This window comes from Leuciscus leuciscus (assembly GCF_965113295.1).
Source record: "Leuciscus leuciscus genome assembly, chromosome: 15".
NCBI lineage: Eukaryota > Metazoa > Chordata > Actinopteri > Cypriniformes > Leuciscidae > Leuciscus > Leuciscus leuciscus.
The window spans coordinates 17979213-17994350 of NC_138739.1; the positions used below are offsets into that span (position 1 = coordinate 17979213).

Consider the following 15138-nt stretch of genomic DNA (forward strand, 5'->3'; position numbering starts at 1 on the left):
GTAGGAAGTACTACACAAGTCCTTGCTTGTGTTGTAGGAACTCTCAATGTACGTCGCTTTGGATAAAAGCGTCTGCTAAATTACATCGTAACATTGTACTAAGCCGGATAAGACAAATACAATGCACGAGGTGAAAATATAAATTCATTCCTATGTACCCAAGTCCCTGTGACATACCAGCATCATGTCAGGGGGGTGCACTTGTACACCAAGGTGCCTCACGTTACAGAATCAGGAGATAAGTTCCTGGCTGGAATGGCCAGGAGCCAATATTTGGAATGGTTACTTACTATGTACCCAAAGTCACAGAGTCAAAGTGTCTTAAGACAAGATATGTAGAGGTGTACCACGAGCAATATCTTTTTAATGTAGTCTATTCCTCTAGCAGTGAGTAGTTGTACACACCATTATAGTATACACCATTGTGTAAATGCAAGTAAATAAGTAATACTGTTGATTAATATGAGAATATGAATAAGAGTAACAAACTTAAAATAGTTTTTGTCCAGGTCAGTGATGGAGTATTTTGGGATCTTCCCCTTCTTCCCCCCTTCAAAGAGGCGCGTCTCTATCCCAGCAACCATCTCTGTGGACATAAACAAACCAGAGAACAGCCTCAGTCACAGGGTTTTATTGTTGATTTGGAAGTATTACACACTTGTGACTGGCTTACTACTTACCAGACAGGAACTCCTTCCTTAATGCCCCAGTGTCGATGCCAGCTTCTCCTATGAAGGTAATTTTCAGTTTGTTCGCTGGGCCTCCAGTCTTCTGGCGCTGCCAAAGCTTTAGACCTCTCTCCAGCATGTTGTCCCTCGAGACACAAATGTTGAAGGTCTTCCCCGTCTCAACTTTTGAGTCAACCCAACGCAGAACATCTTCTTCACTGTTAAAATAAATTATTACATCTTAAAAATCTAAAGATATTTTGGCAGCAAAATCAAAGTTTCAAGATCCCTTTTCTTTTTTTTTACCATGAGATGTCATCTATTGGATCTTGTGTTGGTTCTTGCAGATCATGGGGACTTTCAGGTCCAGCATCTGGGCTCCATACAGGACTACAACTAAGAATGGAAGTTACAATGAATTCCATCTAATCACAGCAAACTAAAAAATGTGATGTTATTATATGCAAAGGACATACACCACTTGTCTGTTTTATTTATTTATTTATTTTTTTACTCTTAAGCACATTGAGTCTGCACCTGTCGCACGAAATGTGCTATATAAATAAATGTGACTTGACTTACCTTGTTCCACAGATACTGGCGTGGAACTCAATGTCCTGGCTTGGGAAGTATTTGTTGCATATCGGGCATTTTGTCTTACTTTGCTAAATGGGAAGATGTATGGACAGGATTAGTTCCAATTTTTATAGCAACCCTCTCAGCATAAATGGTAAATAGTAAATGTTCATTTGATCATTTATGGTTTCACTCAAAATCAGGAGTAATAAAAATATAAAAGATTATATTATTATTGCAATAAATATTATTCTGTCCTACATATAACCATACCTTGTTCGATGGTGGCACATCTAAAGTCGCAGGAACAGAAGAATCAAGCTCCTCATCTTCTTGCTGAAAATGCAGCCAAACAATGTGTCAGATAACTAGATAACACTGATTGACAGTTGTCAGTCATTTAACATTTAAACAGGCCAAGATTTTTTTAATCTAAACAGCAAAATTCATTTTTTTAAACCAGGTTTTCTTATAGTTATGGTTATTTTCACTCAGACTTTTGTGGATGCTTAATCAGACACTCGGCTTTGATATAATATATGTATTTTTAATATTCAAATTCATGTTTCCAGGGGCTTTTTTAATTTATTATGACTACACTTTATTTTCTCATAATGATGTTTCTGTTTATCTTATGCCAATAACAGACATAGATGATAACAATTAGAGAAGAAAAAAAACACTAAAAAAAACACCATTTCGATTTTGGGACAGTTTACATTCACTTCGGGATGGTTGAGACCGTTTTTCAGGAATGTCCAGGGACAGTTTTAAAAAAAGTTAGTCTGGAGGCCTGGTGGCAACATTCACCTTTCACTTGCATTAAGTGGAAAAATGTGACAAGAAAGGCGTCTCACCTCTGAATCACAAAGAGCTGTCCAAGACGTCCCTTCACAATCACCTTGCACATGAAGGGCAAGCATTTGCAATGGCATGACCATTTTGCACTGTGTGCATGTAGCCTTTGGCATGAGACTGAACTCTGGAGCATCCACTGGCAGTGGTGTCAGATCAATCTTCTCTTGGAGAGGAGCAATATATAACATAAACTTCCCTCCTGCGGAGGCGCTTCTAAGAACAGAGCCAGTGTATCCCTCTGACTCTAAGGCGACAGCGGTCATTCTCCTCCTTCCATGTCCACCTGCAAATTCAAGTTTTATGGGAATTAAAAGTAGTGCCAACCAAGTATATTAACATCAGTGTGCTGAGCATGGCATTCAGCCAGTGTAAGTTGACCCATTCATGGCATACTTGTAAGTGAAAAATAATGACATGAGGAAAAGTATTATCGACTGTAATGATAATGAAATCGAGGACAAAAAGTTAAAACGTGCACAATCAGGTGTTCTGCATTATAATAATCTACAATGTCATGTTTCAGAAAAATATATTAGATGTTTTTATGTTTAGATACGAGCCTCTATGACATCTCTTCTTGAGTTAAGCTCTAACATTATTCACTAAATTTCCCATATCTCCTTGCGGCAAGTTTGGTTATCACATTATGATCACTGTACACATGGATGTGCCCACTTAAAAAAAAAACAAAAAAACTGTCAAGTCAGTATTTTCGAACAGCTTATTTAGGGAAACTCTGGAAACTCCTTTTGAACTCGGAAAAGCCTTGTGTAGTGCAGGGCTCCACACTATTTAAAGATTCTATTCAAATAGCCTTATGTTAATCTAATGTCTTGTTTAACATACCAGCTGCTTTGTATAGAAGCCATCCTCCTTCAAGACTTGCCATTTTCGGGTAGGTGCTCTCCAGTAAAGTGGACAACTACAGTAATAAAGACAGAACATTTCAGGAAGGTATATCTGTAAAAATCGATTGTGGAGAAGGCAATGATAGAGGAGGTAGGGGGAGATAAAGAAAGATGCTGCTCCTCACCTCTTCATGGCTTAAGTCTTTAGTGATCGAGAGAGTCCTCTTTCCCAGCCCTGCCTGTAGTAGCTCCAGTTCATCTTGTGTGGTCGGGGTTGTTTCTGCTTTGTCACTCAATAAGAAAAAAGCCATGTCAAATCCTTTCCATGGTTTATGTTTCTTGTCTCTGTGTTTGTCTGCAGATTTTCTTTTGAAAAATCCAGGGAATGATCTGCAAAAAAGTAAAAAAATGTGAGACCCTTGTTTGTAAAATAGATTTGTAATATTTTACAAAAAGGGGTCAGTAAAAAATTAAATTTGCATGGGATGGCTGTGTATGTGGAATAACATTTCACAAATCCCCTACAACCTGCATGTCATGACTCGGTCCATGTTATAGTTCTGTTTCCTGTGTCATCTTGTTGTATTGACTTCTCCTCTCGTTTCAGATTCCCCTTCCCTCCTCGTGTGGTTTCGTCCTCCTCCTTGATTGTCTGTCCCCACCCTCAATACTTTCACCTGTTCTGTGTGTGTGTATATATAGTCCATGTATATATAGTATACATAAACATGTCAATAAATCAACACTGAATAAGGCAAGACTTGTAATGGGTTGACAGGACAATACTATATGATATTAGAAATCTAAATAAATGAATACTAATTAAACAAACCATCTTGTCTTCTTTTCCAAAGATTTTCATTAAACTAAGAGCTTTTGTGTCTCAACTGAATGCCAAATTTACCAGAAGGATCATTATTGGCACAATACTTTAAGCTAGTAACTACTTGTACACTATGTCAGACAATAAGCATCACTTCATTGAACTGCCAGTTTTCCATGTGGAGTTGTGCAGGACATTAGGCTACTTATAAATAATGCCTGACACAGCTAGTTTGCGCACCGAGCAACGGAATATATATTCATGTTACCGGTGGTATGCAACATTATTTTCCGTACGGGACGGCATATGTAAGCCCCGCTCTCAAAATAACAGCATCTGCCTCTGTGTCTGCGAGCATTTGACTGTGATGGTGGGGAGACCACTACCCGTGAGCGAGAGAGAGAGCGGGACGGTCAAATAGCTGTAATCCTGTGGGCTGTGTGAGAAGATAGACTCAGGCTCTGCATGACCTGTTGCTGCTAAACAGGCAGCGCTGTGGGCAACAGTTGGCCTGTGGACTGTTGTTTGACCACTAATGACGTTACGTATTATAACACAATATAGCACTAGCACATAGCAAGCCTCTGTAACGTTACTTAAGTGAAATAAACAATTCAATTAGCCGTTAGCGCACCCTGCTAGCCTGCCTGACAATATGAGGCGTCAGATATCTAACACCATCACACAAATTAGTCAACGTGAGCTAAGTTAGCAAGCTGTATGTTTAATCGAAATATCAAACAGAGTAGGCTAATAACGTGACACCAATCATTTTAATACGGTTTTATCTACTTACCAACAACTCCACCACTGCTTCCTGGCTCGCTGGCGAGTGGCGACCATGACTTGCTTGTCAGAAAGACGTCGTTGGTGTAGACACTTGTCACTCAAGCATGTCTGACCAATGGGGAAGCACCCGCCCCCACTGCGGTACGTTTGTGTCAAAATGATTTTAAAAAAAAACGACTTCAAAACTTTTTTCACTTCATTCAAAAAAAAAGAAAGTTCAATAAAAAAAATTTTTTTTTTGCATTTAAACAGTTTTTTCTTTGATTGAAATTATTTTTTTTTTGATTGAAAATGTTTTTTTTTTTGATTGAAGCAACTTTTTTGGGATTGAATAATTAAGACACAAATGTCCTACCCATAACATGGTCCAAACACAAAAAAGATTACTTCAATCAAAGAAAACATTTTCAATCAAAAAAAAAGTGTTCAAGTGCAATTTTTTGAATCTCAAATATTTTTTTGCATTCAAAAACATTTTTTCTATGATTGAAAAGGTTTATTTTTTGATTGAAGTGATTTTTTTATTGAAAATATGTTTTGTTTGTTTGAAGCAACTTCTTTTTTGATTGAATTATAAAGACACAAATGTCCTACCCATAATATGGCCCAAACACAAAACAACAATACTTCAATCAAAAAAGTTGCTTCAAACAAAAAAACCTTCACTTCTATCAAAAAAAACATTTTCAAGCAAAAAAAAATAGTGTTCAAATGCATTTTTTTGAGTCTCAAATATATTTTTGCATTCAAACACTTTTTTTCTTTGATTGAAACGGTTTTTTTTGATTGAAAATATATTTTTTGATTGAAGCAACCTTTTTTTTGATTGAATAATAAAGACACAAATCTACCTCCATATTATTGTGTTACAAACGGTGTATGCACAGAACAGAGGGGCGGGGTGAGCAAAGCTCATTATCATTTAAAGACACATGCACTTAAACAGCGTGCTGAAAACAGAGCTGTTTTTGACCAGGTAAAATGAGTGTTTTCTTACAATACTAATGAGAATTTTTAATTAAAGTATATTACAACTTTTAATTTAGACCCTAAAGAATCATATTAGCTTGTACAAAAATGACATTATATGACCCCTTTAATAAATGAGCCATTGAGTCATTCATTCAAAAGATTCTTTCAAAACGCTGAATGAATCGCAGAACATCTCGCTGATTGTTGTTTTCCTTTGGAACTATTTTCGTCGGTGAAATATAACTAAAACTATATAATAGTTATATCGTCAATAATGTATCTAAAATGTAAATAACTTAATATTAAATAGGCTACTTGTTTATGATAATAAACATTTATGTTAATTAAAAAGGCTACTTGCTTGTGATAATATTCACAAAACAGCTCTTTACACTGAATGTAGAATCATTCTCGCGTTTCGATGCTTAGTTATTTTTAAGCTAGTTAGCCTGCTTGTGTGGCTGGGCAAGTAAGTTTCACTTGCCCCTTAAAAAAAAAAAAAAAAAAAGCCCAGAACGCTGTCCCCCAGAATGCTTCCCACATCTATCCATTCTTGGTCATGTGACAGACTTAAAGTAGTCGGAGGGTGAGCGGTTGATGTTATATATGGTTTTGGTGTTATACGTCTACAAGATGTCTGTTAAAGCAACACCATGTAAGTTTTGCTCTCGGGCTCTACTGTCGTAAAATCTGTCATGGTTACACCAGGGGATACACGTGCATTTGTTGACAAGCCGATACCCCCGAACTATGCAGAAGGAGTTCACACGTCTTGGGCAGACTGCCTGCGTTGCGTGTGAAATGTCTTCATCCTAGATACAGTGGCATATATTTCAGCAAGTCATATGAATATAATTTCATGGGTTTCATTTTTTTCAAACGCCAAAAGATTGCGTAGCTCACATTTACAAGCCAGCATCATTATAGTAGCCTATTGGCTACTGTTTTACAGAATGGATAATTCAATTCAATGTTTGTGTGGAAGGTAATAGCCATATATCATCAATATTATAATATCAAGCTACCATAGATGAATCTGCAAAGTTGAAAAATCGATTTGCATTATAGCTTGAGGCAAGACACTTTCACCAGAAAATAAATAAATAAACAAACATGACTATCAGCCTGCAGTCATTAGGCTAGCCTAAAAGATGATTTTGTCCGTCTAATCATGTATTATTTACTTGCAAGAATGTAGCCCCTACCAAACTTGTACACGCCGTTTAGAAATAGGCTTACTTCTGACTTTTTTTTTTGTCAATATACTTACTAGTCCAACAGCATGACGACCAAGTCAGCATCGGTAGGGCACCCCTCCTCCTCCTTTAGCTCACGCCAGGGAGCAACCGCTGCCAATATTGATCCTCGTCCGGCCTTTGATTTTGTCACTCTCCCTTTTTCTCTTCCTAGTCTCCTCTGACAAAACCTTTGCCTTCTTCGGTTTCGTTGCTGCTTCGGCCATGACAACAACATACACACGCTATACCTGCCGGCAAACAAACGCTAGTTGGGCTCTCAGGTCCGAATTTGAGGAAATGGGGGGTGGGTGGTGGGGGGTGGTGGGGGAAGTGAGGTATGCCATAAAGCAGTCGAATTTTGCAGTTCTTTTTGTGCTTGGGTTACTACCCGAACCCCGAAGTTCTGTAGTGCCAGTTAAAGTGATACAGACCCCGTCAGGCTATGGCAGACGTGTCATTCAACCTATTGTAAGTCGATGTACCATCACAAGTGTCTTGGAAATATATTATGAAGGTTGAAAAACTACATGGTGTTGCTTTAAAGATCACTTCATCTGGAAAGCGTCTGCTGATTACTAACATCTAGAAGTCTTTAAGATATCAGTTTTACATGCATTCTAAATCATAAACATCTTAAAGACATTTTCTAAACGTCTATTTGACATCTGACAGGAAACATCCTATAGACGGATTGCAGATGAGCTGAGCAGATGAGCAAACACTGTAAAAATATATCTTCCAGATTTAAACACGCACATCGAATAGACATCTTTGTGATGTACGTGCAATCAGGAGATTAGCCCTATGTTACAGCATAACATACAACTGTAAAGTGTCTTTGAGTGTCTAGAAAGCGTTATAAAAATACATTTATTATTATTATTATTATTATCATTATTTTAAAAAATCCAATAACATTTTACATTGATAACATTAAACTTGAGATATGTCTTGAGTTTTGAGATATAAACTTGCACTTCTGAGGAAAAAAGAGAATATCGAGTTTAAATTTTGTAATTCTGGTTTCAAAATTATGAGATGATTTTATTCTGTTATTATTCTGTTATTCATTGTCTTCCATAGACTGGTGTCAGAACTGTCACTGTCTGCCATCAGATAGGCTCCGCCCACAAACACATCATTGCTCTTTGTCAACACCCAAATGGTCTTCTCTACAAATTCTCCTGCTGTGACCGGGCATTTTTAGACATTTAGTGGTGGGCAAACGGCCAGTGAATATGGGTTATGCTTTTGTTTTGTTCTCGGTGTGCTTGTGGCATCTGGTTGGTAAGTTATAGATGTGTTTTAATGAGTTCACTTCTTGCTGTTTTAGGGTTATTCAACAAAAAAGTTTCAGTATATATGTTGAGTAATTTATTTGAAGGGCCTGTTCATTTGATGGACTTCTACTAGAAATGTAGCGAAACAAAATGTGTTATCTTGTTTTAAAACACTGATCATTATTTACACATATTGAAATCAATGTTAAAATGGTTCAACATGCATTTAGATCATTTAAGGTAATTTATAGCATTTCATTTTCTCAGTATATTTAGTCCTGGTCAGCTGAATAAGATTGTCTTGTCCATAGATGATGTTTTATGTTTCACTTCTATTTGCACATAAAAATGAGTGCATAAGAAACATCACTGGAGAGGAACAAGTCAGTTTAGCACTGCCCACCCGCTTTTTCAGTTTTGTTCAGCACAAACTCGCTGATCGACAGTGTGATCGACCCGTTTTTTCACCCATTATAATCAACAGTGGCATAGACCAGATATTTATTATACTCAGGGATGTATTATGAATTAGGGCCAAAGCCTGGGTCCCAGGTTCTCTCTTTTTTTTTTTTTTTTTGTTTAAACTGCTGTTCTGAACTTTCACTGTTATTCATCTCTTTATGGAAAAGTGTTTCTCTGCAAATCATTTAACATTCATGTTAGTGGAAAACATCAGCATAATACAGATTTAAATTGTCATTTAATTTGGTCTTTAACAGCACACACATTTCTGTTTGCTCATCAGGTGTATTTGGTGATGATGCAGATGAAGTGAAGTCAGTGTCAGTGATGGAGGGAGATTCTGTCACTCTAAACACTAATGTTACTGAAGTACAGAAATATCTGTTGATACAGTGGACGTTCGGAAGCACTCGAATCGCTGAAGTCAGCAGACTCACGCAAACCAACTTGACGTATGATGGTCCTGATGAGAAATTCAGAGACAGACTGAAACTGGATCAAACCGGATCTCTGACCATCACAAACACCAGAACCTCAGACTCTGGACTTTATCAACTAACGATTGTCAGCAGAGGGACCAGCTACATGAGTTTCAATCTTAAAGTCTATGGTAAGACTTAAACTTATCTTTATCCAAAAATGGTTCTTTTCTATTCATTTCAATATTCTTTATGATATTGATGGCTTTAACTCCTTTTTAACAAATGAACTGTCACACTTGCTTTGTAGTCAAAAAAAAAAAAAAAAAAAGTTACTTGCAAAAGTCTTTAATCCAATGAATCAAAATACTCAGGAGAAAACAATACTGTTATCATCCCCACGTAAACTATAAAAACGTGAATTTGTGAAAACATGCACATGTGCATACGTATAATGTATTCAGTCTTTAGCAAGTAGTGTTTCTTTACAAACTGACATTTCCAACTACTGGCCTGGCATGATAATACAGCGTTTAGTCGTTTTCACAGATCCATGTGAACAGAGTTGTTTTGACAAAGTGTCGTCTTTACTTGAAAAACGTAAAGGAAACGTTTCCATTTTTAGTACATTGTTGTCATGTAAACGTACCAAAAAGAAACAAAGAGAACAAAGAAAACAGGGAAGCAATGTGATAAACTAAAAGTCCATGAAAACCATGGCATGAATAGAGCTAAGAATGAGAAAATGCAGCTACAGCTCAATTCAAATATAAAACAGTCACAGATGTAAAGAGAAACACAATAATGGCTGCACATGTATTTGTTTATATATAGTCAGTATTATAGTTACAGCTCCTGTGATTACGCAATTGTGAGAAGTGTCCATTATATCATCCTACTGAAATCTGCTCTTGTTGTTGCAAAAAATGTTTTGCAGCCTTCTAACCAATTACAAACAAGTAATTACACAAATTAATAGATGAATGAAGTGACTAAGCAGAGGCATTTAAATTAGTCTGTAAGCTAATCACTAACTGTAACTGGCTCACTGAATGAAGATAAAGCAGTCTGATCCACAGATGAGTGTTTTGTGTTTCGCTTCCATTTCTCACAAGAAAGTGAGAGCTGAAGAAACATCACCTGAAACTGAACTCCTAAACTTTCATTGTTATTCATCTCTTATAAGATCCAAATTTAAAGTGTTGGTTCACTGCAGATCAGAAAATGTCTGCATAATACAGATTGAAATTGCAATTTGATCATTAATAAGCAACATAATGATCTTAGTTTAACAAAACATGTTTCTGTTTGTTCTCTAGATGTGACGGATGCAGTGAAGTCAGTGTCAGTGATGGAGGGAGATTCTGTCACTCTACACACTTATGTTACCGAAGTACAGAAATATTTGATGGTACAGTGGACGTTCGGCAGCACTCGAATCGCTGAAGTCAACAGACTCATGCAAACCAGATCTATGTATGATGAGAGATTCAGAGACAGACTGAAACTGGATGATCAAACTGGATCTCTGACCATCACAAACACCAAAACCAATGACACTGGACTTTATCAACTAACAATTGTCAGCCGAGAGACCAGCTACATGAGTTTTAATCTCATAGTCTATGGTAAGAGAATTACAGCATAATTTGCCCATAATTGTTATTATATCTTTGTCATTTTAAAACATGTATTTTCTATTATTTTCAATAGTCCTTAAATCCAAGTTATGATATTGACTGCTTTAATAACATTTTATAAATGCATCTAATATAAATAAAGATTGTCAGCACTGATCTGTGTGTGATTAACTGCGACCCAATATTCTTCATCATCAGAAAGATCGTCAAGCTCAAATTGTGTGACGTCCAGCAACAATTCAACCGTCAACCAGACTGAGGATGAGAACATTACTGAACTCTATCAGTCAAGTTCAGGTACATCACTGGGTATATATGAGCAGTGGCGGTTCTAGACCACAGTAACTGGGGGGGCCAGGCAGGGGCCACTTGTGCTTTTAGGGGGCACACCTTTAACATTCATCTTAACCTATTTTCAGTATTATTTCAAGTCATTTTTCACCATGTCATGCATGACTGCAATCTCTAGAAAAAGCTAATAAATTATATTAGCTAAGCTAATAAAACAATTTCAATTCAAATGAATGTTTCATTATGTTTAATTGTAGTGTGATATAATGATCAATAATAACAAATTTTTTAGCATCTAAGCACATCTAGGCACTTTTTTACACCTGGGGTGGGCGATATGGCAATAATATCATATCACAAATTTTTTTTTTTTTTCAGGAAAATCACGATTTTATCACGATTCTTATTTCATGTTGGTTTTACTATTTTGCATGTGATTGAGCATTACAGCCAAACTAATGTCCCTATTTTAAAAGCAAAGCCTTATAGGCTAGGTAACAAAATATAGCCTAGGTAACAAAATATAAAATAAAAAAGAATGGCAGACATTTAGGCCAAAGTGGCGAAAATCGAAATCTTTGTCACTATTTTCTTTGTTATAAAAATTAAGAACAGAGATACATATTACACATACACAACTTAATATACAAATGAAATAAACAGTGCTTTATTTTTTCAGCTATAGGTGTATTTAACAGTAGAATTGAAGAAAGTAATTAAATGAACACATATGAAAATAAAACACAACAGACTTAAAGTTCTCAGTCAAGAGCAGTGAATGATTTCCTCTGTGTGTTTTGTTGTTTTATTAACATTAAAGGGATAGTTCTCCCCCCAAAAAGTCATAATTTACTCTCTTAAGTTGTTTTAAACCTGAATAAGTTTCTTTCTTCTGTTGAAAATAAACGTTATTTGAAAGAATGTGAGTAACCAAACAGTTGATGTACCCCTGTGACTTCCATAGTATATTTTTTACATACTATGTATGGAAGTCAATGGGGACCAGCAACTGTTTGGTTTTGGGTGAACTATCTCTTTAAAGTCCCACTCCGATCATATTTTGAGCTATTTTAAAACATTCTCAGTGGTCTTTAAATGATGATTATGCCGGTTTTAGCCAAAATCACAAAACCTGTGCCGTTTTCTGGGACTTCGCTTCAGCAGAGCGGCAGTAGCTCATTAGCAATTCGCCTCTGCGTTGTGGGCGGAGCCGTTGGCTGAAGCGAGATACATAGGCAGCAACAGCCTCTTTCTGTCTTTCTTTCTTTCTTTCTTTCTTTCTTTCTTTCTTTCTGTCAACACAGAAAACATTTCATCACTGGATAGTTTTTTTCGTTTAATTAAAGTGTTGTTTTATGTCAGCTGAATGTCCGGAACGCTTTTCAGAGAAGATAAGGCAACTTATTTAGCACAATTCACACCCAGCGGCAATTCAGAAAAAGAAAAAAAAATCTCCGAATGCTCCACATGAAACTTTGGTCTTCCGACCTTTTACCGCCGTGTCGATTTATTTTGATTAATATGTGCGAGGGAGAGAGAGCAAGACAGCGCTTAGTTTGGAGACGGTGAGGTCTTGTTTACATTTTCGCCTGGCTCCGAAGACAGAGAGTGCGCGCGCGCGCGTCCGGGTCTCTCTCTCTGCTCGTTCTTTCAGTTATAAACATTACAAACAGTTCATCTACATTACTCACCGATTAAATAAGACTTTGGCGGGACAAAAATTCACTTTGGCGGGCGCTAAAACAAGTTCAATGCAGGAAAATTCATGCGTGAATTTAACTGAGTAGTACATGACCATGCACTCGCACAAATGCGACCACATAAAATTTTAACTCGCACATTCTCAAAAAATGGTCGCAGTCTGGAACCCTGGAACGTAATCCATTCATCTCTCACAGCAACATGTTTTGGTAAAGCATGAAAGCTAATACCAATATCTCTCCTCTTAGCATTGCAACCCGCTACCGCACATAGGTATTGATCCGCCATCGTCTTCTCTACTCCTCAGAACCTGAGCGGGCGGGGCGGAGGGGAGTATGAGCTTGTGGCCCCGCCCAGTGGAGTTACTACGTCACAACTCCAGTCTATTTTAGCCGGCATTTTAGCGTCTGCTACTGATTCACAGCCATTTGAATGCAGAAATACTCAGAAATACAACTTTGAGCTTATTTTTCTCAAGATATGTCCTCTAGCATAAGAAAAATGCCACAAGAACATGTTAACACCTAGAAAAACATGATTTTCATCGGAGTGGGTCTTTAAGGACAAGCGGCAGCATGTTTATTATTAGGGCTACTGTCTCTTTAAGAACTGCACGCGACGCGTCTAATATACACGCATATGACAAGCAGATTTTAATTAATTTTCTCTGTTTGCTTTCACTTTAGACATAACCAACTTTGTTTATGTAAACATTGTCTGTATTTGACAGTATTAGCGCAATATAAGACTCAAAAGATAACCTAGTCCAGTAACAGGCTTTTAGTGCATGTGCGCGTCGAGTGTACGCGCTCACTAAAGCGCATATTTGAACAGCGCATCAGCAGCGAATGACATGTTTAACCGGCAAGGCTTTAAAGCACATGCAAATAATGAACTTTTGTGAACTGCAGTGTCCCGTTCCTCTGCGTTAACATTTGATGTGAATATACGTCGTGCTGCAGTGTAGCCTATAGATGAAGGCGCCGCAACTGATAAAATGCGCAGTTGTTTGGTGTGATTTTACGATTCCAAATTTAGGGGGGCCAGAGGGGGGGCCAAGCTTGGTGATACGGGGGCACTGGCCCCCCCGGCCCCCCCTCTAGAACCGCCACTGTGAGGCACATTTGCTTGCATTTCTTGTGTGATTTCACAGGAACAGAAAACTGGAAGCAGACAGTGAAGTTAATTGCGCGTCTCAGAGTTGTGTGTGTGTGTGTGTGTGTGTAGTGCCATATGCTGCACTACTCTAGAGAACATTAACGCTCAAAGCAAAAATCATCATGGATAAAGAATCACACAATCACACAGATTCCTCGGGAGCCATTTAAAGAGTCTAGAATTGCTTCTGTTAATTGTGAAATCCTAGCTAATGTTTTTTGGCTAAGCGAGGAAACTGTGCATACAAACTTTCCAGTGGATGCTTGAGCTCTTAATAATAACTCACAAAACCAGCACCTATAGGAGTATACGGAAGAGCCATAAAATCATAGTTTTTCTTTTCAGGCCACATCCACTGTTGTGGTTTCACTGAAGCTGTGATCCGATTGGTCGTCTCTGCTCTGGTGGGCGTGGCTACTGTTGCTGTGCTGGTTTATGACATCAGATCTACAAGAAGTGAGATGATCAGAGAAGAAGAGACCAGACATCACTGTCAGACCTCTGGAGTCAAATCAGACCAACAGTGTGAATTGAGCAGAAGGTTTAGTTCCAGATATGTCCAGATATAAAGCAAAACATACATTGATGCTCTGCACCTTTCCTTTTCTTTGCACAACTATTTATTAACAGATTGTCTTTGCATTCTTTGACCACTTTAATTGATCTATTAAATTAAATACATGGCTTTAACCATAATTAGGCAAAATAATAATTAACAACACAAACAATGGCACAGAATGATCTTATAGGCTCGTGATTGATCTGCATTTTTGGTGACTTTTAATAAAGCTTTGGTTTTACAACAAGGTGTAGAGCTTGTGTTTTTCTGTTCTCCTGTCCACATTTATAACGTCACAAAACAATCTAGTTCAAACAGCAGAACAAACTGTTGTGAAAGAGTCCAGCTAGTAGAGGAATTAGGATCAATGGGGGAAAAGAAAACCTGCTACTTAACATTCTCCTACATATCCAAAACCCTTTTAATTTACTTATTTACTTAAAGTCAATCGGTCTGATTAATAGGATTTAAGCAAACTCTCATTCCTTCCCACTGATTCTAATGCACATGACGCTGCTTTGGCTCCCCCTTATGACTGAATATGGAAACACATGAAGGAGGCTGCAACTGAAAATGAAAGTGAAAGTGAAAATCCACTTGATATGCAAAGGGATTTAAAAGTCTGGGAACACCTCTTCAGACTCAAGGAATGGAATGGTTGTACAAATAAATATATAGTCATTATAATAAAATGATGTACTACTCATCAGTGACAGACACATTTAATCTTCTTAATTTGGTCTTTTTGCTGTTGATGATCTGAGGATTTGATTGTTATAGAGATAATACAGTATGAACCAAGAGATTTCACGTGACTTGATAAAAAATAAAAACAATTCACATAAAAGTATATTTA

The 15138-nt window shown here is 37.3% G+C and overlaps 3 protein-coding genes across 4 annotated transcripts in view; 1 reads left to right on the top strand and 2 right to left on the bottom strand.

The window, feature by feature from the left end:
- LOC309474974 (uncharacterized protein) overlaps positions 1-15138 on the bottom strand; it is a 136720-nt gene that overhangs the window by 95486 nt on the left and 26096 nt on the right. The gene's annotated exons all lie outside the window — the stretch shown is intronic.
- LOC309475055 (uncharacterized protein) lies at positions 199-3643 on the bottom strand. Its single transcript, XM_082137662.1, has 9 exons — positions 3479-3643; positions 3136-3340; positions 2949-3024; positions 2102-2385; positions 1518-1580; positions 1251-1333; positions 975-1064; positions 681-886; positions 199-586 (listed from the first exon to the last, which is right to left on the bottom strand). Exons 1-9 carry the CDS (start codon positions 3499-3501, stop codon positions 408-410), a joined length of 1209 nt encoding a protein of 402 aa, XP_081993788.1. The 5' UTR covers positions 3502-3643; the 3' UTR covers positions 199-407.
- Positions 7915-14299, top strand: LOC309476123 (uncharacterized protein). Of its 2 annotated transcripts, none has more exons than XM_082139327.1 (5): positions 7915-8059; positions 8798-9124; positions 10253-10561; positions 10772-10882; positions 14069-14299. In XM_082139327.1, exons 1-5 carry the CDS (start codon positions 8011-8013, stop codon positions 14290-14292), a joined length of 1020 nt encoding a protein of 339 aa, XP_081995453.1. In that variant the 5' UTR covers positions 7915-8010; the 3' UTR covers positions 14293-14299. The 2 variants fall into 2 exon arrangements, with proteins under 2 accessions (XP_081995453.1, XP_081995454.1); XM_082139328.1 differs by having other exon boundaries at positions 10772-10870.